Below are 26299 nucleotides of genomic sequence, written 5' to 3'. Positions count from 1 at the left end.
ATTTCTATGAAGTGCCTGAGACTCTTTATTAAAATGCGAATTTCTGCCCCGCCTTCCAAAGAATCTGAATGTGTAGCTCTGGGCTCTGGGGGCCCAGGAATCTGCTGAGTCTGGCTAGGACCCTGCTGAGTCTCCGTAGGTGCTCTGTGGACCATGCTTTGAGAAGCAGTGAAGGAAAGGGTGGTGTATGCGGTGACTTGAATCTTCTCTGGAACATTTGGCCACAACTCCCCCAGAGCCAGTTGAAATGGGATGATTGTGGGCAGGGAAGGCAGAGCCTTAAGACCCCCAGACCCCACCATCATAACCTGGAGCTGGCTTCAGAAGGACAGGAGCCCTTTGTGAGCACACTTCTGCTCAGGAGTCAAAACAGTCGGAATTTCAGGTGATAGGGCAGACTTCCTGGAGGCCAGCAAGGGAGGGAATACTGGCTGGTCACTCATGACTTTTCCAGGTGCCCCTTGTAGACTTAGCAAAGGGTCAAAGAATATTTTTCCTAAACCAGACAATGTATATTTAAGGACAGAAATGGAGGGATCTTGGGGCTGGCCCCGTGGCCGAGTGGTTAAGTTCGTGTGCTCCGCTGCAGGCGGCCCAGTGTTTCGTTGGTTCGAATTCTGGGCGCGGACATGGCACTGCTCTTCAAACCATGCTGAGGCAGCTTCCCACATGCCACAACTAGAACGACCCACAACAAAGAACATACAACTATGTACTGGGGGGCTTTGGGGAGAAAAAGGGAAAAAATAAAATCTTAAAAAAAAAAAGAAATGGAGGGATCTTTTTGGAACAGCAGGAGTCTTTGGAAAGTGATTGTGAAACTTGAATGCTAAGTGATAGTAAGAATAGGAATAGCTCTATCGCTTAAGGAAGCAGAGGGAATTTAATATGAGGAATTAGTTACAAAAGTGATAGAAGAGCAGAACAGCTGAACAGAAGATGCAGTGGGCGGGCTGGTGGGCAACTCAGAGATTAGAACGGCAACAGACAGTGGAAGCAGCTAGTGTGGGAAATGCTTGGAAAACCACTGTTGGAAATGCTGCCCAAAGCAAGGTAGGTGTCATTAATATCCCCATTTCACAGATGAGTAGAGTGAGGTACAGAGAGATTAAGTAACTACCCAAGGTCACATAGCAACTGCATGTGTAATGAATTTAAACTCAGGCAATGTGATTCAGTCCATGCTCTTGGCCACTACACTTATTGCTATATGAATAAAGGCCACACTGGGGGAAATGTTAGTAGAATTGAGATGAAAATTGAATTGAGAGTGTAAATTTTATTTTGCATATTGTTACACGTAAGCCTTGAGGTGGCCCTCATAATGAGGCTGTGCTGGTAAAAGTGAGTTCAGTCATTCATTGAACAAAGAGTGCTTACTCCAAGCCAGATACTATGAGGAAAAGAATTATTCCAAAAAATCCAATGTACCCCATAAGGAATTTTAATTCAAAAGAGTAACGAGTTAATGAGGGTATGCCTGAGTTTAATTACAAAGGAGTCTGTGAGTTAATGAGGATATGCCTGACTTCTTGACAGAAGCCATAGACATGAAGGGAGGTATTAAAGTTGGCCAAAGACCAAGTTGTGCACCACATAAGGAGCAATCACAGAACCAGTGGATGCTGCCTCTCCTGTTCACAGGAGCATCCCACGCTCCTCCTCCAGGCTGTTCAGGAGCTTGTCCTCCATTGTGCGTTATCCTCTAATAAATTAGTTCTGTGTAACCATTCTCATTTTTCTCGTGCTTTCCTTGGAGAATGTTCCACTCTGATGTCACTCTTCTATTTGAGTCGCTTTTTCTATATTTACCATCTACTAATCCTAACAACTTCCTTATTTGGGAGAAAACTTTTAGGGTCCCTCACTTCAACTTCCACCTGAATCAGAAAGCATTTTCAGTAGATGCTTTCATTTTCTTTTTTGCTTTTCTCAGCATTATAATCTCCCCGAAGATAATTTAAGAAAAAGTGAAGGTTGTCTGAGTCCCAAACTAGTTCATAGTCAGAAGAAGAAGAACAAAAAGACCCTCAACCCCTGGCCGGTGCTACAACCTGGATGAAACTTGAGGACCTTATGGTAAGTGAAATAAGCCCATCACAGCAGGACAAGTACTGTATGATTCCTCTCATTGGAGATACTTAAAGCAGTCCAATTCATAAACCAGAAAGTAGAATGGTGGCTGCTGGGGGCTGGGAGGAGGAGGGAATGGGGAGTTTTTGTTCAATGGGCATAACTTCAGTTTTTCAAGATGAAAAGTTCTGGAGATAAATGGTGATGATGGTTGCACAACGTGAATGTACTTAACACTAGTGAACTTTGCACTTAAAAATGGTTAAGATGGTAAATTTTATGTTATGTCTATTTCACCACAATTTTATAAATAAATAAACAAACTCCTGGGTCTAGGAGAAAAAAAGTCAACCTCTAAGATTCTAAGGGCCCTGTGGAACTGAGCAGTGGTCCGAGGTGTTCCAGTAAAACATCAGGATGTCCCTGAGCCTCGGTCTCAGCAGTCCCAGGGGCTCCGGGGAGGGTGTGAGGACACGCCCCTGCAGATCGGTTCCTCAGTCCCTGGAAGGTTTCCAGCCTCAGCCCTTCTACCCAGTTCTAGAGTGGGCTTGAGGGAGGGGAATACTACCTGTCTTCATGTCCCTAGTCTTGGTTGCTGAGTCCAGGAGGGTCTCAACATCCCCAGGGACAAGTGTCAAGGCTGGGAAAATGCACAGCACCACCTATTAGGGGTTCTCTTCCCTTCTCCCCTCTTCCTCCGACCATCTGTTAGCTTTTTTGTGGGACCCTGGCCTCTCATAAGAAACAGTTGCCTTCCCCATGGCCTCAGCTCCAGCCCTGGAAACTGCTTCTCTTTCTTCACCTGGTATTCTGAGGCCAAAGAGACTGGGTGAGGCTTGTCATCTTTCTCACATATTTATTTTCCCAGATTACTTTTTTTTTTTGGTGAGGGAGATTGGCCCTGAGCTAATATCTGTTGCCAGTCCTCCTCTTTTGCTTGAGGAAGATTGGTCCTGAGCTAACTTCTGTGCCAGTCTTCCTCTATTTTGTACATAGGTTGTCTGCCACAGCGTGGCTTGATGAGTGGTGTAGGTCCATGTCCGGGATTTGAACCCTGAAAACCTGAACTGCTGAAGCCAAGCGTGCCAAACTCAACCACTATGCCTCTGGGTGGCCCTAATCATATTACTTTTTTTAAGGTGATTTAGTTGAGTTTCCCCAGGGGAAAAAAAATCCTCTGGTAATTTTGTTCAAGATTGCATTGAATTGATAAATTTGGAGAGAATTGGCATTTTATGCTTATTTTTTCTGATTCTTATCAATTCTAAAATTTTAAGTTGATTCTCTCCCTCTCTCTCTTTTAGGTATAAAGTTAAATCATCTGCGAATAATGATGGTTTTACCCCTTCTTTTCTGATTATTTATACCTCTTGTTTTATCTCCTCATACATTGGCTATTGTTTGTAAAATGGTGAATGCTACCCACTTTGTCCTGTTCTTCATTTTAACAATATTTTCATAGATTTTTTTTTGAGGAAGATTAGCCCTGAACTAACATCTGCCAATCCTCCTCTTTTTGCTGAGGAAGACGGGCCCTGAGCTAACATCTGTGCCCATCTTCCTCTACTTTATATGTGGGATGCCTGTCACAGCATAGCTTGACAAGTGTTGTGTAGGTCTGCACCTGGGATCCAAACCAGTGAACCCTGGGCCACTGAACTGGAACGTGTGAACTTAACTGCTGTGCCTCCGGCCAGCCCCCAGAGATGATATTTTTTAAGTGTTTAAAAACTGGACAAGGGCCCTAACCAATCAGGATGGGAGCATGAACCAATCGGAACAGATGCCTGCTGTAAACAATTGGTACAGCTAAGTCAACGTGCGATGACACGTGACAGGCACACAGTAAGCCCTGAGTGTTTTATCATCAAGCACGATGTTGTTTGTTGACTTGTAATAGATTTAAAATAATATTTTAATTCTTATTTTACCAAGAACTTTGTTCAGGATAGAGTCAAGAGTCTTTATAACTTGGTCTCAACGTAACTTTCCAGTCTTCTATTTCTTAAGATGCCTCAACAGGCACCTGCCCACTCGTAATCCTTCAGCAACTGCTCAGCATTAATGGTGTGCTGTCCAGTCACACAAAACAAGGGCTTCAGGACGCCAGCGTTTCATTCCTTCTCGTGGGCAGCTCTTTGTGCGGGGAGCCCTTTCCCCAATAACCTGGAAAACCACCCAGCTTTCAGGACTCGGCCCAGACATCTTTCTGAAGTCCTCCTCAACTATCTCCTGCTTTCTGTGCACCTCCAGTCAAGGAAGAGTTGGCCCCTTTCTCCTCTATGCACCCCCAGTGGATCCTCGACACACTTCTAGTGTGATGCCTTTCACACCAGAATTTGGTATTTGGTTGTTGCCATTTTGTCTCCATTTGTGTCCTGGGAGCTCCTCTACCCTTAACCCCGAGCTAGTGCAGGGTGTGATGCTTACTTAGCACTCAAGAAATGTTTGTTGAATGAATGAATCTCACTCTGAGCATGAAGATTTGTCAGGAAAAACTGATGGAATGTTTTTTAAAATGTTAAATTGATGTATTTTCAATCCCCTTCACTTGTGATGCCTGGGTAAGAGAAGAGCAAGCATCCCTGTTCTGTTTATTGCTGCATAACCACTCCAAGCTCAGCGGGGTAAAACAACAAAGGTCACTTATTATTATTATATCTATCCATTCCAGGGGTTGACTGGGATTGGCAGACAGATAGTGGCTGGGGTTGCTGTCTGACTGTCTGAAGGCTGCATGTATAGTGGTGGCAGATGCTAGCTGTGGCTGGGACCTCAGCTGGGGCTGTCTGCCAGAACGCTGCACGTGGCCTCTCCATGTGCCCTGGGCTTCTTCACAGCATGGCCGCTGGGATTTAAGAGCTAAGAGAGGGAGAACCAGAAGAAGCTGTATCATCTCTTTTTTTTTTTTATGATGTAGCTTCAGAAACAGTGGTTTGCTGGTAACTGTTTAACACCCATCGCAGTGTGTGTGTGATTGTAGTGTTTGCTGGCTTCTGTGATATAAATAATCCCACTGTGGCTGTTTTCATGCTACTGACATGACTTCACTGAGCACAGAATTGGGAAAAGATGCACACTCTCACTGGCTGGCTGGTAGCAGGGTGCCAGCACCCTACTGCTCAACAGTCACATAGCATCACTTGCTCTGTGCTCTGTTGGTTGAAGCAATCCAAAGTTCCACCCAGGTTCAAGGGGAGGAGATGGAGTCTGCCTCTTGATGGGGGACTGACGAGGTCACATTGTAAGAAGAGCAAATGGGATGACAGAGCTCGTTAAGGCCATCTTTGGAAAATCCAATCTGCCACAACCACCAAGAACAAAGAGACCCAAAAGAATGCACAGAGGAAAGTGTGATGTACAGAAAGTCCCCAGAAGATAGGCCAGTGAATAAAAGTTTTTCCTCCACTGGAAGAAGAAGATGGGAAGGGAAGAGAAGAGCAAAATCTCTTCTGGGATAAAAAATATGATGGGGAGGAGCAAAAGAACTAGAACCACAGACAGAGAGAGAGAAAATCCGCAAGTAGAGATCTTTTCTCTGGCTTTCTATTTGAAACTCTAGGAGCAGAGCATCCATTCATTGAATAACTGCAGTATATTTCTTATGTGCCAGACACTGATCTAAGTGCTGGAATGAAGCAGTAAACAGAACAGAAATCCCTATTGCATTTGTTTGCTCGAGCTGCCATAACAAGTATCACAGCCTGGGGAGCTGAAACTACAGAAATTTATTTTTCGCACAATTCTGGAGGCTGGAAGCCCAAGATTGCATTGTTGTCAAGTTTGGTTTCTTCTGAGGCCTCTCCCCTTGGCTTGTAGATAGCCATCTTCTCCTACCTGAGTCTTCACGTGGTCTTTCCTCTGTACACGTCTGTGTCCTAATCTCCTCTTCTTATCAGGACCCCAGTCATATTGGATTAGGGCCCACCCTAATGACCTCATTTTAACTTCATCACCTCTTTAAAGACCCCATCTCCAAATGCAGTCACATTCTGAGACACTAGGGTGTTAGGACTCCAACATATGAAGTTTTGGGGGACACCACTCATCCAATAACACCCACCTTCACGGACGTGACATTCTAGGACCTCCTATGGTGATCTTTTACCAACATCACACGTCTGTGGCCATGGAAGTGGTGGCATGAAATGCCCAGGGGAAAGCCTGCAGGCATTGACATGGACTTCAAGTTGGGATCAACTCTGTGGAACAGTTCCCAGCTTTCTGTTGGATCAGATTGTCAGTAGTCTCCAGCTGAGACACATCCTCACATAGTAGCTTTTCCCTTGCTCTTCCCTGCTTCTCTCGTTCTCCTTCTCCCAAGAGCCCTCCTGAAATAAATCTCGGGTGCAGCTTCTAGAGAACCTTACGTATGTAAGACAGTCACATTGCGTTACGTCAAGAGGCACATAATATCTGGTTGACCCCCACTTCATGATGTTCAACTAACCTGTAAATAAAGATAGCATGATTCCTCCATCATACAATGATATATTTCACTTAGACATAGACTCTACATGGTGTTATTTGGGACAATGTAAGTGTCTAGTGTCCCATCAACCATTCATCTAGTGATTTTAAAGCCAATGGATAATCTTGCCAAATCAATCATTTAATTAGAAGTGTGAAATAGTGGTTTCTTTCTGATTCTATCACTCTTTCCACATATATGAGCTAAGGTTCTTCTGCAAAGCTTTCCCACATTGACTGGGGCTGTTTGATAGCATGGTCTACAGTTTCTGAATGAAAGGCGGGATACATTATTCACTTTAAATTTTCCTTTAATTTTCAAATTTTCAGAGAAGTCGCCTTAGCCTTAATTTTACTTTAAATGGTGACAAATTCTTTTTTCTATGTTTTTTTACTTTTCGTATCATTATGGAGTCATGAACTTTTAGAGATTGACCGTATTTCAATTAACTACAAACATTATTTTTTTTCATGCTCAAATTCTCACAGTTTTGGTCAGTGAAAGCCTACTCAAGTTGGCTCCTGTGTCCTTTTGACGTGACAAGAAAGCTTCTTTGCTTCTGAAAAAAACGTGTCCCAGGTTCACTTTGTACCTTCCTTCTTCTACACTAGAAGCTGTCATTTATCAGTGGAGCCCTGGTTCCTCTCAGTGGGGAGTGGGATTAGAGAATAAGATCCGTGCACAAGAGATGGTCATTGCTTCTGGCATATTGTTGTTATTAGTCCATTTCAATGAGCAGAGGTGTACCATGCATATTTTTTAAAGTCATGATTTCATTTTGATATTTTTAATTTAAATTTAACACTGTAGCATTTTATGTAACTTATTTGATTTTATAACTATGTCTTTTTTCTTTAACACTGAAAATCTTGAATCCTAACATTATTAACATAATTACTTACATGCTTTGTCATACAGTAGAAAGAGAAGATTTCAAATAACAATACCAGCACTACTTAAAAAGTAAAACTACCAAGCTGAAGTTTTACATTTCTTTGTAGTTCTTTTTGGCCTTAGATCACGTCCCACTAAGGAGGTAGAGTCAAAGCGTTGTGTCCTAAAGTCACTGGAAATAAATCCCTCCTCTGTGGACATGGTACTATTTGATGTACAGTTATGTTCACATGTTTGTTTCCAATTTTAAGAATTTTTTGTCTTAGAATACACTTACATTATAATGTAATGTAATGCATTTACATTAATCAAAGACCAAAACCTCTAGAAAAGTTCACAGAGGAATCCTGCTTCTATTCCTGCCCGCTCCATCATTTCCCTCATAAATAATCTTTTTTATTAGTTTGGTGTTTTTCTTCCAGTATTTTGGCAAATATAAGCAAATACACAGGTATATATTCTTATTTTCTCCCCTACCCAACATGTAGCAGTTTTCTGTACCTTCTTGTCGTCATTGTTTTCACTTCAGGTATCCTGGAGATCTCTCCAGATCAGCACAGAGAAGTCTTTGCTATACTTTTTTACAGCTGCATAGTACTCTGCTGTGTGGACGTGCCATAGTCTATTCAAGTTGTCTCCTATTGCTTGAAAATTGAATTATCTCCAGTCTTTTGCAGTTACAAATAATACTTCAATGAATTGAGTAACCTTTACAAGTATCATTTTGTAGTTGTATAGTTGTACCTGTGGGATAGACTTCTAGAAACAGAATTGCTGCATCAAAAGGTAAATGCGTCTATGATTTTGTTGGACACTGACAAATTCCCCTCTACAGGGGTTATAACATTTTGCATTCCTACCAGCACTGTATAAGAGAGCCTACATCCTTACAGCTTTGCTAACAGAGTGTATTGTCAAACTTTTGGATTTTTGCCAATCTTCTATAGGTGAGAAATGCAATATTTTCAATTGCATTTGAAATTGAAAATATTGCATTTCTCTATAAGTGTGGTTGGGGTTTTTTACCCCTATGTTAAAGAGTCATTTTTATCTGTTTGCACTCAGTTTATTCACATGCTTTGGTCATTCATCTATTGGGTTGTTTATCTTTTTCTGCTTGACTTCAGAAGCTCTTTGTAAAATGGGTCCCATGAGTATAGAATGAACAAAACAAAGTCCTTGCCTTCACAAGGCGAACTTCCCATGAACGGTCCCTTCCTGTGAGTGGTGCCAAGAGAAGGAATTCTCTCCTTTCAATGCGAACTGAAGCCATGGGCAGCGATGATGGATTATGTTGCCACTTTCTTCATCTGTGAGCAATTTTCTGGATTGACTTACTCTTCCAGGAAAATAATCTATATTCCTGATGGAATAAATCAATTTCCAAAAATAGGGGAATGTGTACTCTTGCAGTTATTAAAATTATGCTCTCAGAAATATTTAAAGAAATGCGGAAATGGTTATGATGTATTATTACATGAAAAGGCAAGCCACAAAACAGTATGCACTATAAAACCAATTGTATAGAATGTATCTAGCCATAAGCTTAGGAAAAAGGTTGGAAGTCTATACCCCAAATGTTTACAGTGGTTACCTCTGAGTATTGGGTTATAGATGACTTTAATTTTCTTCTTCATCTTTGCTCTATTTCATAATGGTTTTTACAATGAGCATGTATTGTGTAAAAAATTGGCAAGAATGATAATATTTTTAAAAATAATAATATTGAACAAAATTTAAGCTAAACCTTCTGTCTTGAGTGAACAGGAGCTGTTGATTTGGTGCAAAGTCAGGGTGGGGGCACTAGGGAAAGTCCATCCTTTTCAATTCTGTGAGCTCATTGATGTTGAGGATCAATTTATTTTCAGTATTCCACTTACTTTCAGTAATAATAATCTCATTTGCTATTTCCTCCAGAGGCTGTAAGTTTTATTTGGAATAGCAAACATTTTAAAGATGATGAACCACTGAGGATCCCAAGGTTTCATGTAAGAATCCTTCACCAACTCATTAAACCACCTCCATCTCAACTTCAAATTTCTAATCAGTGCATGGTCACTCTCTTAGTCTTGTCCTTACTTCCTCCATCTTCATCACATGCAGCCATTTGATCACCTACTGAGTCTTTCTTTGACATATATCTTCAGCTATCTATTCCTGACTCCCCAGCTCCAATACTAGTCATGACTCAGACTATCTGCTGCCTCCATCACTACAGCAACTTTCTGCATTAGAGAGGTATGTGCTCCAAGAAAAACTGCATGGGTTCAAATGTGGGCTCTACTTCCTATGGCCGTAGGCAAGTTTCTTAACTTCTCTATGCATTTCTTTCCTCATTTGTAAAATGGAGATAGTCATAACATCTAATGTATTAATTTTTTGTGAGGAAATATATGTAAAAGCACTTAAAATGGTAACTGGGCACATAGTTAATGATCAATAAAGGCTAGCTATTTTAACTATATAATTGACTTATTTGCCTCTACTTTGGGCCTTCTGGCCAGGTCAACATTCTTAAGTTCCATCATGTCACTCCTTTGGTTATTAGTCTCCGTATGAGTTTTGCACTGGGCAGTGGCTGACTAGGTTGTTTTGGACAACCTATCCTGCCAGGAACAACTAGAAGTGCTGGACATCTCAGAGATAACTAGTAAGGGAGAATTTCTGAGACCAAGATCTGGATAAGGAATAAAGTCAGTAAAGGTGAGTGGCATTTGAAGCTGATTCCAAAAGTGAAAGTAGTGAATGAGAAGCTGAAAAGTTTGAACAGAGGGTTCATAAATATAAAGGAGCCTAGGAGGATAAATTTGGAGCTAAGGGCCTATCACAAGCCTTTTTTTGGAGTAAGTGTCTACTGAAGAAGTGTGTCTCACAGAGAATAAAGCCAAATTTAGAATCATTTAATTCCTGATTGGATTAAAATAATCAGCTTCTAGTTTCTCTGCCTACCAGAAGCAAAAATAAATACATCTGGAAGAAGAAAACATCATGTAGAGCCTCAGAATATCGGTACTCAAAATAACCAGCCACATAAGAAAACAAGTTTGGACAGAAAACTGAGAGGGAAAAACAGACAATAGAAAGAGATCCATGGACAATCCAGATCTTGAATAAGACATAGACTTTGAAATAACTACTATTAATAAGTTCATAGAATCAAAACTCAAAATGGATAAATTTGGCACCAAAAAAAAACCACTATGTAAAATAACCAATTGGATATTCCATATGTGAATAAAATTCAATAAATAAAATTAAAGACTGAGTGAATAAGTTAAACAGCAGATTAGACACAGTTGAAGAAACAATAGTAAACTTGGAAGATAGGACAATAGAAAACACACAGACTAAAACACAGAGACAAATAAAGAGAGAATATAGAAAAAAGCATAAGAAATGTAAGGAACCCAGTGAAAATGTTTAACATATATGTTATTGGAAATAGGAGAAAAAACAAATATTTAAAGAGATATGGCCAAGAATGTCCTAAAAATGATGAAAATTATTAAACCACAGATACAAGAAGTACTTCAAATTCCAAGTATGACAAATACAACGTAAAGCATATTTGTTCATACAAAATAAAAGTTAAAGACCAAAGGAAAAGTCTTAGCAGCTGAAGTATAAAAAGCGTACTACCTTTTTAAAAGCAACAACTAAATTGATCTCCACAGAAACTATGGAAGCCAGAAGAGCTGAAAGGAAATAACAAATACCCTAAAATTCTCTAACCAGTGGAAATATGTTTTGAATATGAAGGCAAATGGGATCATAAAGGATTGTATATCTGAATAAGAAAACAAGACACTACTGTTTGAATTTCAGTGTTGTGTAGCCCCAAAGTACATTTTTCCCTTTCTATTAAAAACTTAGAGCCAATGTCATGATAACGCAAATTCATCAGAGACACATGTTAATTTTGTCATCAGTATGTTTACAGAGATTAAAATTCATTTCTTATACACAGTTTGAAATCCTATTACCATGAAACACTGTGAAGAATAGGAAAATGAAAAGAAAGAATTATTTGTTTACACTGCAATGGAAATTAAGTAAACCATTCTATCAATAAAATCTCTTAGATCATATAAAAACTGAAGGCAAAATAAAAGCATTTTCAACAAATAAACAGAATTCATCACAAGACCCATACTAAGAGAAATATAATGGATATGGTTCTTTTGGGTAAAGGAAAATGATCTCAAAGAAAAGCATAGAGATGCAGGAAGAAATGAAGAGCACAAGGGAGGGTAAAAATATGTGAAATTATAAATAGAATATTGACTTATAAAACAGTAATAGTAAAGCCTTTTAGAGTTTTAAATATACGTAGAATTTAAATTCATGACAACAATGAAAAAGATGGGAAGAGCATAAATGGAGTTAAAACCTGCTAAGATTCTGGCAATATCAGGGATGTGGTAAAGGTAAAAATATATATATTTGACTTTAATAATTCAAAGATGCCTATCTTAATCTCTAGGATAATTACTAAAAGAATATATAACAAATGAAGTAATAGAGGGAAAGGGAATAATAGAATTATTAATCTGAAAGAAAAAAGAAAAAGTAACACTGAATAAGTGGGTCTAGAAAAAATGGTAAGATAATAGACCCAAATTAAAATACATATCAGTAATTATATTAAATGTAATTATAAAATAATGCTCCAATTAAAAGACAGATTGTGTCAGAGTGAAAAAAACAAAACTATATGCTACTCACAAGAAAGATACTTTAAATAAAAGGACACAGAAAAGTTAAAATGAAAGGGTGGAAAAGATACACCATGCAAACACCAAAAAAAGCTGAGGTGCCTATATTAATATCAAAGTAGTACTTAAGGAAGAAAGCATTACTAAAGATACAGAGGAGCGTTTCATAAAAAGCATCAATATGCTAAGAAATGTAATAATTGTAAATATGCCTGTGCCTAATAACCTAGCCTCAAAGTATAGAAAGCAAAACCTGACAGAATTGGAAGGAGAAATAGATCTGTAAGTATATTTCTTTCAGTAGCTGATAGAACAGTCATAAAAATCGATAAGTATATAGAAGATTTGAACAATGTACTTAAAAACTTAACCTAATTCATATATAGAGAGACCACTGCATCAAGCAACTGAAGGATGCCAATTATTTTTAAGTAAACATGGAATATTGAATTGAGTATTTGCAGGTCCATAAAGCAAGTCTTAACCAATTGAAATGATTGAAATTATACAAAGTATATGAACTATACTTTGTGCAGCCATAGACTCTAGTGGAATTGAGCTAGAAATCAATAACAAAAAGGTGATTAGAAAATCCTCACATGTTTGGAAATTAAGCAATTTAGTTATAAATAGCCAGGGGGTCAAAGAAGAAATTACAATGAATATCAGACAATAGTTTAATTGAATGATAATTAAAATGTGACATATCAAAACATGTGAGATGCAAGTAAGTGTATTTATAGGGAAATTGATAGTTTAAGTACATGTATTAGAAAAGGAGAATGGTTTTAAAACCAAGGATTGGGATTCTAGAATGCCTAAGCAAGGGAACAAGATGGGTTTGGAGCGCAAAAAGTCCTTATCTCCAAAGAATTTATTACTCTTTCTCTTGTCTGGCAGTTCACTGAAAAGCTCCATCCACAGGACTTGTTTTCACTTGACGTAACTCAATAATCACTTTGTGCAAATAGCCCTATCCTCCAGGAATTTGTTAAAAAAAAAATAGTGGTAATTGTTTGATATCACAGCTCCTTGAGTCTGTGTTACCAGTTGGAGCTAATAAGAGGCTGACCAATAACTTAGAAGGAAAAACTGGAAAATAAGATGGAGGCTTTGAAGAGTTCTAACATGTTTCTGGGAATCTAGAAGGCCACATGCATGCAATTGTGCACATGCCCAAGAAAGACCTTAGAAGGCCGTAATCTTTCACCTCAGGCTGACCTTGAGGCCCTGCACAAGCAGGGATGAAGGCCAAGGCAGAATTGTAAACTGCCTGCGTGAGCATTGAAGGCATACCCAACATACACACACACACACACACACACACACGCAGCCCCTCAGCAAAGGAAAGGAGACTTACTAGTTTGAGGCAACTCTTCAATCATTAGCTGACCACTAAGCTAATCAAGCAGACTTCAGTGGCTACACATGACAAAAAGTACAGCCTTTTCATTAGCCCAGGAAAGTTGCTACACAAACAAATAGCAACAACAAGAAACAACAAGAAATCTGGAGGGGAGGGAATCTCATTTCCAGGGTTGCCATAGTATATTATTTGTAATATAATTATGTTATTTCAGATTATATTGTTTAAAATTATATTATTTTAAGTGTCCAATTTCAACAAAAATTTATGAGACATGCAAAGAAACAGGAAAGAATGGCTCATACACAGGGGAAAAAAAGCAGTTAATTGAAACTAGTATTCTGAGTTATTCTCTTTTTGGTTAGAAATTGTCCCTGAGGAAGTGCAGACATTGGTCTTACCAGATGAAGATTTTAAATCAGCTGTTATAAATATGGTCAAGAACTAAAAGAAACCATGCCTAAAGAATTAAAAGAAAGCATGAGAACTATATCTCACTAAATAGAGAATATCAGTAAAGAGATAGAAATTATTTTTTTAAAAAAAAGAACCAAATAGAAATTCTGGAGTTGAAAATGAAAAATTGAAGAGCTCAACAGAAAATTTGAACTGGCAGAAGAAAGAATCAATGAACTTGAAGATAAGTCAATTGAGATTATCCAGTCTAAGCAACAGAAAGAAAAAAAGAATGAAGAAAAATTAACAGAGCCTCAGAGAGCTGTGGTACACCATCAAGCTATTAACATCATATAATAGGAATTCTAGAAGGAGAAGAGAGAAAGCAAGGGGAAGAAAGAATATTTGAAGAAATAATAGCCAAAAACTTCTCACATGTGAGGGAAAACTGCATCAAATTTGCATATCCTAGAAGCTCAACAAACTCTAAGTAGTATAAACTCAAAGAGATCCACATCTAGACACATCATAGTCAAGCTGTCAAAAGATGAAGAGAAAAATCTTAAAAGCAGCAAGAGAAATGATTCATTAAACACCAACACCCCAATGAAACATGATTTCCCAGAAGCCTGCTCCTGGACACAATCCAGGCAGAATGTGAGGTAACAATCATTTCTGAGTCATCAATAGTACCACCCTATGGGTGAAGTCAAAGATGGAAGATGGAGAAGTCTTTTAAACCTTTCAAGTTTTCTCTCCACTCCTTAAAGTCTCTTATTTGGGGCACCATCTTGGTCCTCTCCATCCTGTGAGTCAGGACTGAGAGGGGACAGAGAGATCATTGCAAACAGTATTAGGGGAGTGTGTGAAAATGACATCACTAGGGATCTGACGTGACAATGACTGCCTGCCCTGAGGGCTACAGGACTTGCCCAGTTGGGAAACAGCTAAGCAGTAAGTAACTGTTGGCTTTAGATTGGGTAGTATTGGTTCTAAGCATAGAGTTATATATGAAATTTCCCTTAAAAATAAGGTCCTAGTCTTGAAGTATAATAATGAAGACCAGGCATGTTTCTTTGATTCATGTTTTTATATTGATATAGATACACATTTACAGTTTTATATTGTACTTTAAATCTAAATCACATCTATTTTTACCTCTTTCTCAAAGATATTATTTATTTTATCTCTTTCTCAAAGATAATTTAAGTGGGGATGAGAAAAACTTAGAGATGAATTTTTCCAACATTCTGACCCAGGAGACTGCCATTCATTCCACTGACATTTACTAAACATCTATTATGTAGCAGACATTGTGCTAGAGGATGGACACAGAGATGGGAGACAAAGTGTTCCTCATGGGGCAGGAGAGGTGAATGCTCAGTCTGAACTTGGTGGGCAGTTCCAGGAGAGGCTCCCTAGAGGAGATGACCCCTTATGGGAGTCTTGAAGGGTGAGCTAGGTGAAGTGAAGTGGGTTTAGGCAAGGCTATCCAGGGAGACAGAAGAAGATGGCACGGAAGTGAGGGAAACTTGGTATGGTTGAGGAATTCCAGATGGCCAGAGGATAGGTGTTGGGGGGATGGCTCAGAGATTAGGCGAAACTGATTTGTAGGGGAAGATCATGATTGTCCTGGAATGCCACCCTAAGAAGATTTAAATGACACAAAATAGTAATTATTATAATTCTTCCTATTTATTGAGCACTTGCTACATGCTAGGCACTCAACATGCCCAATTTATTCCTCACAAGAGTCCTATGAGGTAGGTACAGATTTATATGGATAAAGTATACTCGATTGGGCGAAAGAGTCCACAGAGACTGAGAAAGGTCAGGGAGATAGGAGGAGAACAGGATGGCCTGGTGTTGGAGAAGTCAAGAGGGAAGGAATTTCGAAAAGGATTTGTGTTAAGTGCTGCCAAGAGGTCAGTAGGAGAAAGACTAAACAACTAGCAGGTCACTGGTGATCTTAAAGGTACAGTTTCAGTGGAGTTAGGAGGCAAAAGGCAGATTGCTGTAGGGCGAGGGTGCAAACACAATGCAGAAATGGTGATAGTGATTCTTGACTGCTCTCTTAAGAAGACTATTCAAGGAGGAGAGGGTTAGCAAACAGGCAGAGGGAGTTAGAGGTTGGTTGGTTGGTTGGTTGGCTGGCTGGTTGGCTGGTTGTTTTTAAGATGAGAGAGACTTGAGCGTGTTTGTGTGCTAAGAGGCCAGAATGGGCAGAGAGAGAGATGTGGAAGGCTCATGAGAGAGGGGTCATTGATGAAACAAGGTCACCGCGTAGTTGTTAGGAGATGAGGGGAAGGCCTGGCCTGGCCCAGGAGCCCAGAGAAGGGCATTAAAAATGGATGTGGCTGCCAGAGGGTGAGCTGGAAGCTGAGGTAATTTCAGCTTGTGGGCCTCTGTTTTCTCCACAAGTAGGAACGCAGATCCACTGAGAACAAGGGGAGTCCCAGAATACTTGACTTATAATACGTGTATTTCTATAACACGCTTATTCAACAAGTGCCATAAACAGGTTTCTCCCGCTGCTGCCCAAGTGAGGAGTTCGATTCGGGGGAAAAGTGTGTGTAGTGAACCCTTAGCGCTCACTGACCTACAGTTTGCAGTTTTTTCTATTCTCAAATGACTCCATGGACTGAGCCATCTACCCTGAGTTGACTTCTCCACTCAGCTTTGCAGTTCTCTTCTCCTCCTCGTGAAGGCAGACAGGCTCTGTGTCTTTGCTGAGAGCAGCCCTAAAAAGAAGCCCACTAACAGCAATGACTGGTGCTAGACCCGCAGGAAGTGTGCGGCCCAAAGAGAGCCTGGAAATAATGGCTTGGGATAAATTGGACAGTGTGAAATGTAGAACTCGGTGAGAGTTGGTATCTGTGGCCAAAAGGAATTTATTAAACTGTGTCTGCGAGTTCTCTAACACTGTCCATGGAGTAAGAAATACAGCTTTAGTGTAAGTCGGAAGGTGGTCCTTTTCAGTGTTGGGATACGTCCAGGAAACAGTTCAGAAGAGAGTCAGAAGCCTGCACAAATATTTCCTTTGCAAGTTGGGGAGAGAGAGGTCTCACTCAGGAAAAGGGACTTTCGTAAAGCTTATTTTGTTTGTTGAAAAATAGAGTTATTTTCTTTAGTGATAACATTCAATGTTTTTTAATTTGCATTTTAGTGTAGGTGTCTGTATATTTTCCTTCAGCAGTAGGGTTGTACTAGGAGAGAATGTTTCATTTAAAATTAGGGACCAAGTTGCTAAATGTGTTGTTATCAATAGGTCCAGTGCTTGATACAAATGCGCGTGCACGCGCCCACACACACACACACCCCTTCATAGTGAAAGTATCAGCCTGATGGTGTTTACAAGCAGTATTGCTTGACCACACAGTGCACTTCTAAACATGGCCTTTGGCTTCCAGCAGAATCTTGACTCATCTACTTAATTGTTTGAGCAGGTTTTTAACTTATTTAAGCCTCAGTTTTCTCAGTTATAATATGGAGTTAATCAAGGTACCTATCTTAGTATGGTTGGAAGGATTAAACAGATAACATGGGATAAATGCCCAGCATAAAAGGGCTGAATAAATGTGCACGTAGCAATTGTTATTATTGATCTTATAGTTGGAAAGCTGATTGTTGTTGACAGCTATCTTGCAACTCCAGCTGACCCTGAGTCTTTGCTCATGAAGACTTACCTAATCCAGTTCCACAAATGCTCGTTGAGGGCCTGCTGTGTGTTCTCACAGCAGAAAGAAAGAAATGTGGAGACTTGAAAAATGAGGCCCTTTCTCCCACACCAAGATACTAACAGTTGCAAAAATAGTAGGAATAAGACAAATAACCATAATGCAATATAGAGTATGAAAGCTCCAAATTTCAATAAAATTCAGTTTCATTCAACCAACATTATTTTTATTGAGTTCATAGTGGTTTACATCAATGTGAGACTTCAGTTGTACACTATTTCTTGACTGTCACCACATAAGTGCTCCCCTTCACCCCCAGTGCCCACCCCTCACCCCCCTTCCCCTGGTAACCACTGAATTATTTTCTTTGTCCGTGTGAAATCATCTGGTGTTTGTCTTTCTCAGTCTGGCTTATTTCACTTAGCATAATTCCCTCCATCAACAACATTTTTATCAATCACCTCCTATATGCACACCAAGCCATGTCCACATGGCTAGTATCTATCAAGCATGACAAGTAAACAGTGGGAGTGTAGAGATAGGTAGCTTCAAGGAGGCAGTAGGGATCCTTGTCGGAGTAGCTTTCAGAAGGGAAGGGATGAACAGGAATTCAAGCCCACAATCGGAGGAAAAGGTAATCTCGGGAGAGGACACAGCGTGTGCCTTGGCGTGGAGGCAGGAAACTGCAAGCGGTGTCTAGAGAACTGAACGTAGCTCGTCATTACTGAAACTTAGATTTGGGTAGGAAAGTAAAGGGAGAGACAAACAGGAGTCAGGTTGCAGTCAGGTTTGATCTTTGGGCTACTAGGTCTTTGAAGGTTTGTGAGCAGGTGTGATGTGATGAGACAGTGTTTTAGAAACACTCCTGGGGCTACAGTGTAGGGGCAGATGGGAGTGTAAGCTCAATACCAGAGAGCCCAGTTAGGCTGCTACAGGTATCCTGTCTGTGGTCAAGGAGATGGAGCAGGGGGCATGGTCTCAAGAAATGCTAAGGATCTTAAATGATTGATGGACAGTTTAATGAGAGAGAGGAAGGAGTCAAAGATGAGCCCCAGGTTTCTGGTTTGTGTGACTGGGTGGATGGTGGCGCCACAAGCTGACCACAGCATAGCCGCCATCTCTTCACCATGCGCACACACATGTACCCCAGCTATGTGTCCTTCCTTCTCCTCTACTCCCTGCTCCCAAGTCACAAATGGGAAAAAGGAGAAAGCCTGGAAATCTCCTGAAGAGACTCATGTTGCTCCACAGTGTGGTGCTCAGAAAGGCCCACTGAGTGAGGCCAGACGGTGGCAGCTGCTTCCAGAAAGCTCAAAATGGAAATCAATGCCCTTACAGTGTGTGTACCCCTTGTTTTCCCTGCACTCTAACCACCTTACCATGTCCATCCCTTTTTCTCATCCCAGACCCACCTTTGTAGTTATTGGAATTTTTGTGGATAGTTCTGATATCTGATACCTCAGGTATATGGCAATGTTTGAAGATCTCTCATTGTCTCTCTCTCTGTCTCTTTCTTCCCCCCTTCTTTCCCTCCTTCTTTCTTTTTTTCTTCTTTCTTTCTTTCCTTCTTTCTTCCTTTCTCCATAGCTTTTATTTCATTGTGAAATATAATGCATTTACTGGAGTATGTAAAATATACGTATATAGCTTAAGGCATTTTTATAATGAACACACATGCAACCACCACCCAAGTAAAGAAATAGAATCCTGCCAGCCCCTCAGAAGCCCCTCTCATACCCTCACCTAATCACAGCCCTTAGTATCCCACCTCCCCACACAAGTACCCACTATCTTGACTTATGGGACCCACTTCCTTACTTCTCTTTTTTTGTGTTATCACCTAAGTAGTTTTTCTAAAAAATAGAGTTCAGTTTTGCCTGTTAGGGAACTTTATTCTCTGAAGTTCTTCGATCCTGCTTCTTTCTTTGGACACTATATTTATAAGATGTATCCAATTGTTGGACATCGCTATGCCATCTATTGCCTGAATATACTACCATTTTTTAATTCCCTTCTATTGTGGTGGTCATTGGACTGTTTGCAGTATTGAGCTCTTATGAACAGAGCTTCTTGACCATTCTTGTACATGTATCCTGGTCACAATTCATAAGTTGCCTCAGGTTACGTATCTGGGAGTGGAGCGACTGGGTCGTAAAGTGTCTTCACTAATATTACTCGATATTGTGTGAGAGTTCCTCTTTTCCACATCCTTGCCAACATTTGGCGTTGTCTCTCACCTTCGTGTTTTAAACCTCTGTTCCCAAAACAGACTCTTCTACTCGAACAGTCTACCCTAAGCCAGTGGGTCTCACCCTCCGTTTCCCAGGTGGCTTGTAACAGAGGACAGTCACATATGTGGCACCCTCTTGTGAGCATGTCCATAAGAAGGTGATGAGCAATTCTCCAAGTGAGAATGCCAAAATTTAAATAGATTCTGGTTGATTTAACAATAGCAAATCTTTTAGGGGCTGTGGTACTTTCTTACTTAAAAGCAAAGCAGAGGGGGCAGGAGGGAGGGCAAAAGGGGTGATTAGGCACACGTGTATGGTGATGGATTATAATTAGTTTCTGGGTGATGAACATGATGTAATCTATACAGAATTTGAAATATATTACAATGTACACCTGAAAGTTATATAATGTTATAATCCAATGTTACTGCAATAAAAAATAAAAATTAAAAAAATAAAATAAAAAATTTAAAGAAAAGCTTTATAAAAAATTTTCTCCAATTCTTGACATTTTGCCTCTTTTAAAACACTGTATTATATGGACTCTATACTTGTTTTACAAATAAAGAAATGGACAATCTAAGCAAATCAAATTTAAAAAAAGCAAAGCAGAACTCTTGGTGACACATCCCTTAAGTGATCGTGTCACACCCGTGTGTTTTGATAACCTAGTTGAGAACCACTGTCTTTGTTGGCTGAGATTCTATGATTTTCGCCGCCTTCAGCTTGAATGTATTGACTGCCTCTTCAGCCCAAAACCACAACCACCCAGCATATTTCTCTACCAAAGATGTTGTTCACAAACACCATAAAGGGAACGAAGAGAACAATGGTTAAATTTTCCCAAATCAAATGGTACAGACCCAAGGGCTTGTCCTCTGGCATATGATACTCATGCACATGTTCTTTCTGGTGTCCCCACAGGATTTGACCAGCTGACCTGGACCTGGCCAAAGGCCCTGTGCTGCATCATGGCCACCTCACCATTCTGGCTGACTAGGAAGGTGTTTTCCTTCAAGCTGAGCAAATGGACGGGGCTTGCTTTCTTCCGGTCACTGGTGGTCTCCTTGCCTAACATTCGCCGGAAGAAACTAATCCATAAGCTGCAGGAGGAAAAGGCTTTTCGGGAAGAGATGAAAATTTTCCGTGAGAAAATAGAAGACTTCAGGGAAGAGATGTGGAATTTCCAAGACAAAATCCATGCTTTCCGGAGCCAGATCTTGGGCTTTTGGGAAGAGGAGAGACCTTTCTGGGAAGAGGAGAAAACCTTCTGGAAAGAGGAAAAAGCCTTCTGGGAAATGGAAAAATCTTTCCGGGAAGAAGAGAAAACCTTTTGGAAAAAGTATCGTACTTTCTGGAAGGAGGATAAGGCCTTCTGGAAAGAGGACAATGCCTTATGGGAAAGAGACCGGCACCTTCTTCAGGAGGACAAGGCCCTGTGGGAGGAGGAAAAGGCCCTGTGGGTAGAGGAAAGAGCTCTTCTTGATGAGGAGAAGGGCCTGTGGGAGGATAAAAAGTCCCTCTGGGAGGAAGAGAATGCCCTCTGGGAGGAAGAGAAAGCATTCTGGGCAGAAGGTGGCGGCCATATTGCTGAGGAGCAGATACCTGAAGACAGGCACTACAATGTCAATGGAGGGCCACGATCGCCAGCCTTCTTCCGAGGCAGGGCATGAACCCAGGAGATGAAGGGCCATGGGGTCCAGACTCTACTGGACTGGAATTCAAGTCCAGGGTGACCTTATGTGCTGGAGAAACTATGCACTTATTTGTCCCTTTCCTTCAAAAGATCTAATAAAGTCCTGAGGAAGGGTTTGGAAAGTCAACTTCTTCAAGGGAGGCTAGCTACATTTCCCCCAGGTTTTGTGGTTCTCCAAGGTCCTATCCCATCCTCCAGGCTGTATTGCTGTCCGTAGATCTTGGTCTCAAGCAGTTCACCATAAGCCTGGCATGTATGGGTGTTTGTGAATAGAGACTGTGGTTCTCCTTAAAAGAGTCAGAATTTGGGAGAAGAGAGGCTCAGACAATGCCAGCTAGAGACATAGGGTCAGAGAAGGGCTGAGACTTCTCTGCCTCTGTCGTGCTGTGGGGCAATCATTTCTGCTCCACTCTAGGCAGTCTCAGAGGCCTGGAGTGGGCTGAAGTTTTCCATGTTAAAAGACCACCGTGCTGTTAACAATTCATCCTCACCTGGCAGGCCATTTAGAACACACAGGCAGAAGCCCCTAATGGTCCACTTGCTTGTAGTTCCGGGTTTCTATGAAACTTCTCCATTGCCCATTCTCTGTGGCATGAGAAAGGGGCGTGGTATTAGGCTGAAGCTCCAGAGCTCAGCCCACAAAAGCACTGCCTTTCCCTGGTGATGGAGTCAAAGTGGACCGTGTAGGGCGATCTGGGAGTAAGGGAGTCCTCCCTGTCCCGAAAATTCCCATTCACACAGGTCTCACTGTGCCTGCTTTTCTGCATTATCAATTTCTTCCTTTGAGTTTCCTTCCTTCCATTCATTTAAAATTAAAATGCTCCAGGAAGGTAATACATTAAATGAATGTACACTCATGTGGTCAGCAACTTACATGCCCAACTTCTCTTCTGGGATTAGATAGTCTGTATGGACATCGGTATGGAAACTACCAGAAGGTGGGTAGTAAGAAACATCAAGGCAAACATCTCCTGCTTTCCCTTGTCTTAGACCTTGCCCTCATTGTTATTAAGTACAACTTACTTTGACTTTGTGCCTCCCTTACTACTCAACAAGCACTTTCACATTTGCCAACTCATGCAACCTTCACCATAACTCTATGAGTTGACAGGGAAGGGATTTAAACCCATCGTACAGATGAGAAAACAGAGACCTAGAGAAGCCAAGTGACTGCATATGGCCAGGCAAGCAGCAAAAGGAAGGACAAGGCCCAGATTCCACGTCATCTGCCTCTTGACCCATTCCTTTTCTAATACAAGCCTGGGTCATGGAATGTTGCTTCAGAGTAGCTCAGGCAATAATGGCATCAGGTTGCATGAGCCTTAAAGCACTTTGGGCTTTCACTGGGGTTTGGGGTGTGTAGTGGAGAGATGGGAAGAAGAGAGGACAGAGTCCTCCTAGAAGTGTTGAGCAAATGCACCGGGTCACAGGAGAGTGGGCCAACTCCAGGAGCAGCCAGGCCTCTGTGGCTCCGTATCACTTTGGGAATGTCTGGATTCCTTGCAAGGCCTCTGATTCTCAGGAGTGAGGGCCAAGACAGTGGGAGCAACTTTCTCCTTTGTCACACACCCTCACCTCATCCTCAGCTCCCAACTGACCCTTGGGCAAAAACTTTAGCAAGCTGTGGGAACAAGATGCTGGTGTGAAGAATCAGATTTCAGGGGGAGGTAGCTGGGGGCCCTCACTCAAGAAGACCTGTCCAACAGATGGTGGGAACCCCAATACAGCAGCGCTGCAGATTCAGCGATCCCCAGTGGTCCCTCCCAAAACAAAAGCAAATGGAAGATTGTTGACCTTAAGACTTAAGAAATGCAAACCAGGTGAAAGCAGGAACTGGGAACATGCAGTGAATAGAAAGAACCCCACACCCGACCCTGCTTCACAGTGTTCCAGTGAAATCATTGAGAGAGACCGTTGTCATTTGAAGGAGGACTGGAGGAGCTTCCCAGAGGGGACAGGAGGGTCCCTCTGTGATTCCATCCTTCATCCAGCAAACGGCTGTGAACTTTCACCATCCCAGGCTCTGTCCTCTTTGGTTTAGGTGGGGAGGTGGGGAGAATGGCAAGTAAACATTCTCCCCACCTTTGAGGGGAGGGCCAGGAGAGCTCCATGGAGTGCCCCCTTTGATGTCTTTTAACTGACTCTGGCAGTGGTGGGGGTGAGGGGATCTGGAAGGGTTTCCTGGAGGAGGTGATGACTGGGTGAAGGCTATCAGTCCAGTGGGAATTAGCTAAGGGAGGTGGGGCTGAGCAGTAGGAGGGCATTCCAGGCCCAGGGAACACCATCGGCATATGAAAGAGCACAGCAGTTTAAGGAACTGCAGACACTTTGGTGGACATGGGGGAAATGTAGAATAATGAATTAGACGAGAAGGCATGTAACTGATGACATAAGGCCTCATGGGCAATAGGGAGCCACCGGAGAATTTTAAGAAAGACATATTTAGATTTAAATTTTAGAAATGACATCTGGCTACTCAATGTGTGGTCCATGGACCAGCAGCATTGGCCTCACCTGGGAGCTTGTTGCAAAGGCAGAATCTCAGACCCTGACCTATTGACTCAGGCTCTGCATTTTAACAAGGCCTCTGCATGATTTGTATTGGCTTTCAGGTTGGAGGCATACTTCTGCAGAGGAGCTAGTGGAGGTGGCTGGAGTGGAGGGAGGCGAGATCATCTGGCAGAGGTGGCAGTAATCCAGGTGAAAGGGGCTGGTGCCCTGCCCCTGGCAGCAGTGGGGTGTACATGAAGACGAGCTGGCAGCTTGGAAAGCTGCTGGGAGACAGAGCAGAGTCCACTGGCTGGGGATGGATTGGATTTGGGTGGTGTGGGAGAGGCCAGTACCAAGGATGCTGCATAGGTTCCTGACTGGGACAATGAGGGGATAGTTGTGCCCATAACTGAGAGGAGGCCCAAGAGGAGCAAGATGAGTGGGGCTTTCAGGGTTAGGGGAGACGCAAGATGGCAGGTTCCCTTTACCTACTGTGTAGGGCAAGTTCTCCAGACCTGGTTAGCACCTCAACTTTCTCCTCCTTCACTCGCTAAACAAGGTGGGTGAGAATTCCTTTGTTACATAAATCACTCATTCATCAGCTAATTCATTGTCCATTTATTCATTCAACCACCACTCTACCTTGCCAGCACTGGACTATGTCTGGGAATGTGTTGATTCCTGCCCACATGAAGCTTGCAGTCTAGTGGGGAAGACAGATAATCAAATAATCACAAGGTTATTATTTGTAAACTTCAACAAATGCTGTAAGGAGAAGGGTACATGGCACCACCTCTCTGAGAGCTCTCCAGTAATGCACCCTTCCCGAGTGTGTTTTAAGCACAGAGCAAGATCTGTAGAGAGATGAAATAAAACCAAGTTTAGGCAAAAGAAAATTAACCTAAGGATGAGTTGTCTGTGTATGACTAATAACTGGGAATCCCTGGGCCCTCAGGTAGGTTCACAGAGAAAGGAAAGGATTCAGATAATGTCCGTGAAAGCATCTTCTAACCTCTGGGATGTTATTACAACTGTTAGCACAAACGGAGATAGATTTCTCCACAACCTCAGCAGCAGCCAAAACTGGTGTCCTCTTTGAGACAGCACCCATGATAGCATCACTGAACTCCTGAGAGATGTCCTGGTTGGTCCATGACTTAGGCACAGGCAGACATCTAAGGAGCAACTTAGCTCCTCTGTGTTGATCTCTTGGCAGGGAACAGTGTCATCTGTGCTGCCTTAAGGTCCTGCTCATTCAGCTGGGCCCCAGATTCATAATCATCTTTATTCCAGAATCATAATGCAGACGCTGGAAGATCCGGGAGTGCCAGGAACAGCACCTATTTCAGTAACTTACCTCGCCACTAAATTCACCCTGAGGAATTATCTTCTCCCCAAAGCTGGAGGCCATGCGGAAGCTCTTACCTGAGCCTGCCAGAAGGGTTTTCCAGGGAAATGTGCTCAGCTCCGGGAGCTGTCATTGAGTCCTTTAGGCTGTGGACCACAGATGTCAGACTCACCTGGGGTTCTTGTCAAAAATGCAATTCCTGGGTTCCACCCCAGACTTACTGGATCTCCGTCTTTGGGGCCAGGCCTCAAAACCTGTATTTTTAACACATTTTCCAGATGATTCTTATGCAAACTAAGTTCTGGGAAACACTTGCGTATAGTAGAAAAAGCCCTGGGATAGAAATCAAAGGCCCTAATTCTATTTCCAGTTCTGCTGCTTGGGGCCAAGAGCTGAGGGCACAGGCTGAGCCTCTGTTTCCTCAGCTACAGAAGAACTGGATTTTTTAAACTGAAGAAGTCCCTGAATGGCGACTGCTAGAAACTTGGTTTGAAGCCTGGGGCTCCTCTTGAGAAGTTAGCATGGGGAAGAGCAGTCCAGAGACCCTACCCCCTTCCTCTTCAGCCCAGGCACAGATTACCTGCGCGAAAGGCATGTGGCCCTGGCCAGAGGACCCAGCTTCTGTTTGCTGGACGTGTATGAAAAGAGGAGTCCATGCACTAAAGAGATGGCACCTGCAGTGACCCAGCAAAGTCCTCGCTAACTTCATTGCCATCTCTGCATAGGCCCAAATCTTTACTCAACAGCCTGGACCCACCTCTGGGGGACAAAGTTACACTAAAGATAATGTAAGAGATATGACCTTTGAGCAAGAAAAAATGTTTGCCTGGTAAAAACTTACTATGGATCATGGATCAATGACTCACTGAGAAAATCTGCTCTAGTTAGCCTGGAATTTTCTAGAACCTTCTTGGCATATCTGTAAGTTCCCTGAGAGCTAGT

At 41.8% G+C, this 26299-nt stretch overlaps 1 protein-coding gene across 1 annotated transcript; it reads left to right on the top strand.

Annotated features, from left to right (window-relative positions):
* The first annotated feature begins 1854 nt into the window (after positions 1-1854).
* Positions 1855-24887, top strand: CCDC70 (coiled-coil domain containing 70). The gene is made up of 2 exons (XM_070520249.1): positions 1855-2079; positions 20748-24887. Exon 2 carries the CDS (start codon positions 20795-20797, stop codon positions 21494-21496), a length of 702 nt encoding a protein of 233 aa, XP_070376350.1. The 5' UTR covers positions 1855-2079; positions 20748-20794; the 3' UTR covers positions 21497-24887.
* The last annotated feature ends 1412 nt before the right edge of the window (positions 24888-26299 follow it).

This window comes from Equus asinus, chromosome 11 (assembly GCF_041296235.1).
Source record: "Equus asinus isolate D_3611 breed Donkey chromosome 11, EquAss-T2T_v2, whole genome shotgun sequence".
Classification (NCBI taxonomy): domain Eukaryota; kingdom Metazoa; phylum Chordata; class Mammalia; order Perissodactyla; family Equidae; genus Equus; species Equus asinus.
The sequence above is the reverse complement of the archived record's forward strand: the minus strand, read 5'-3'. Positions and strand labels throughout refer to the sequence as shown.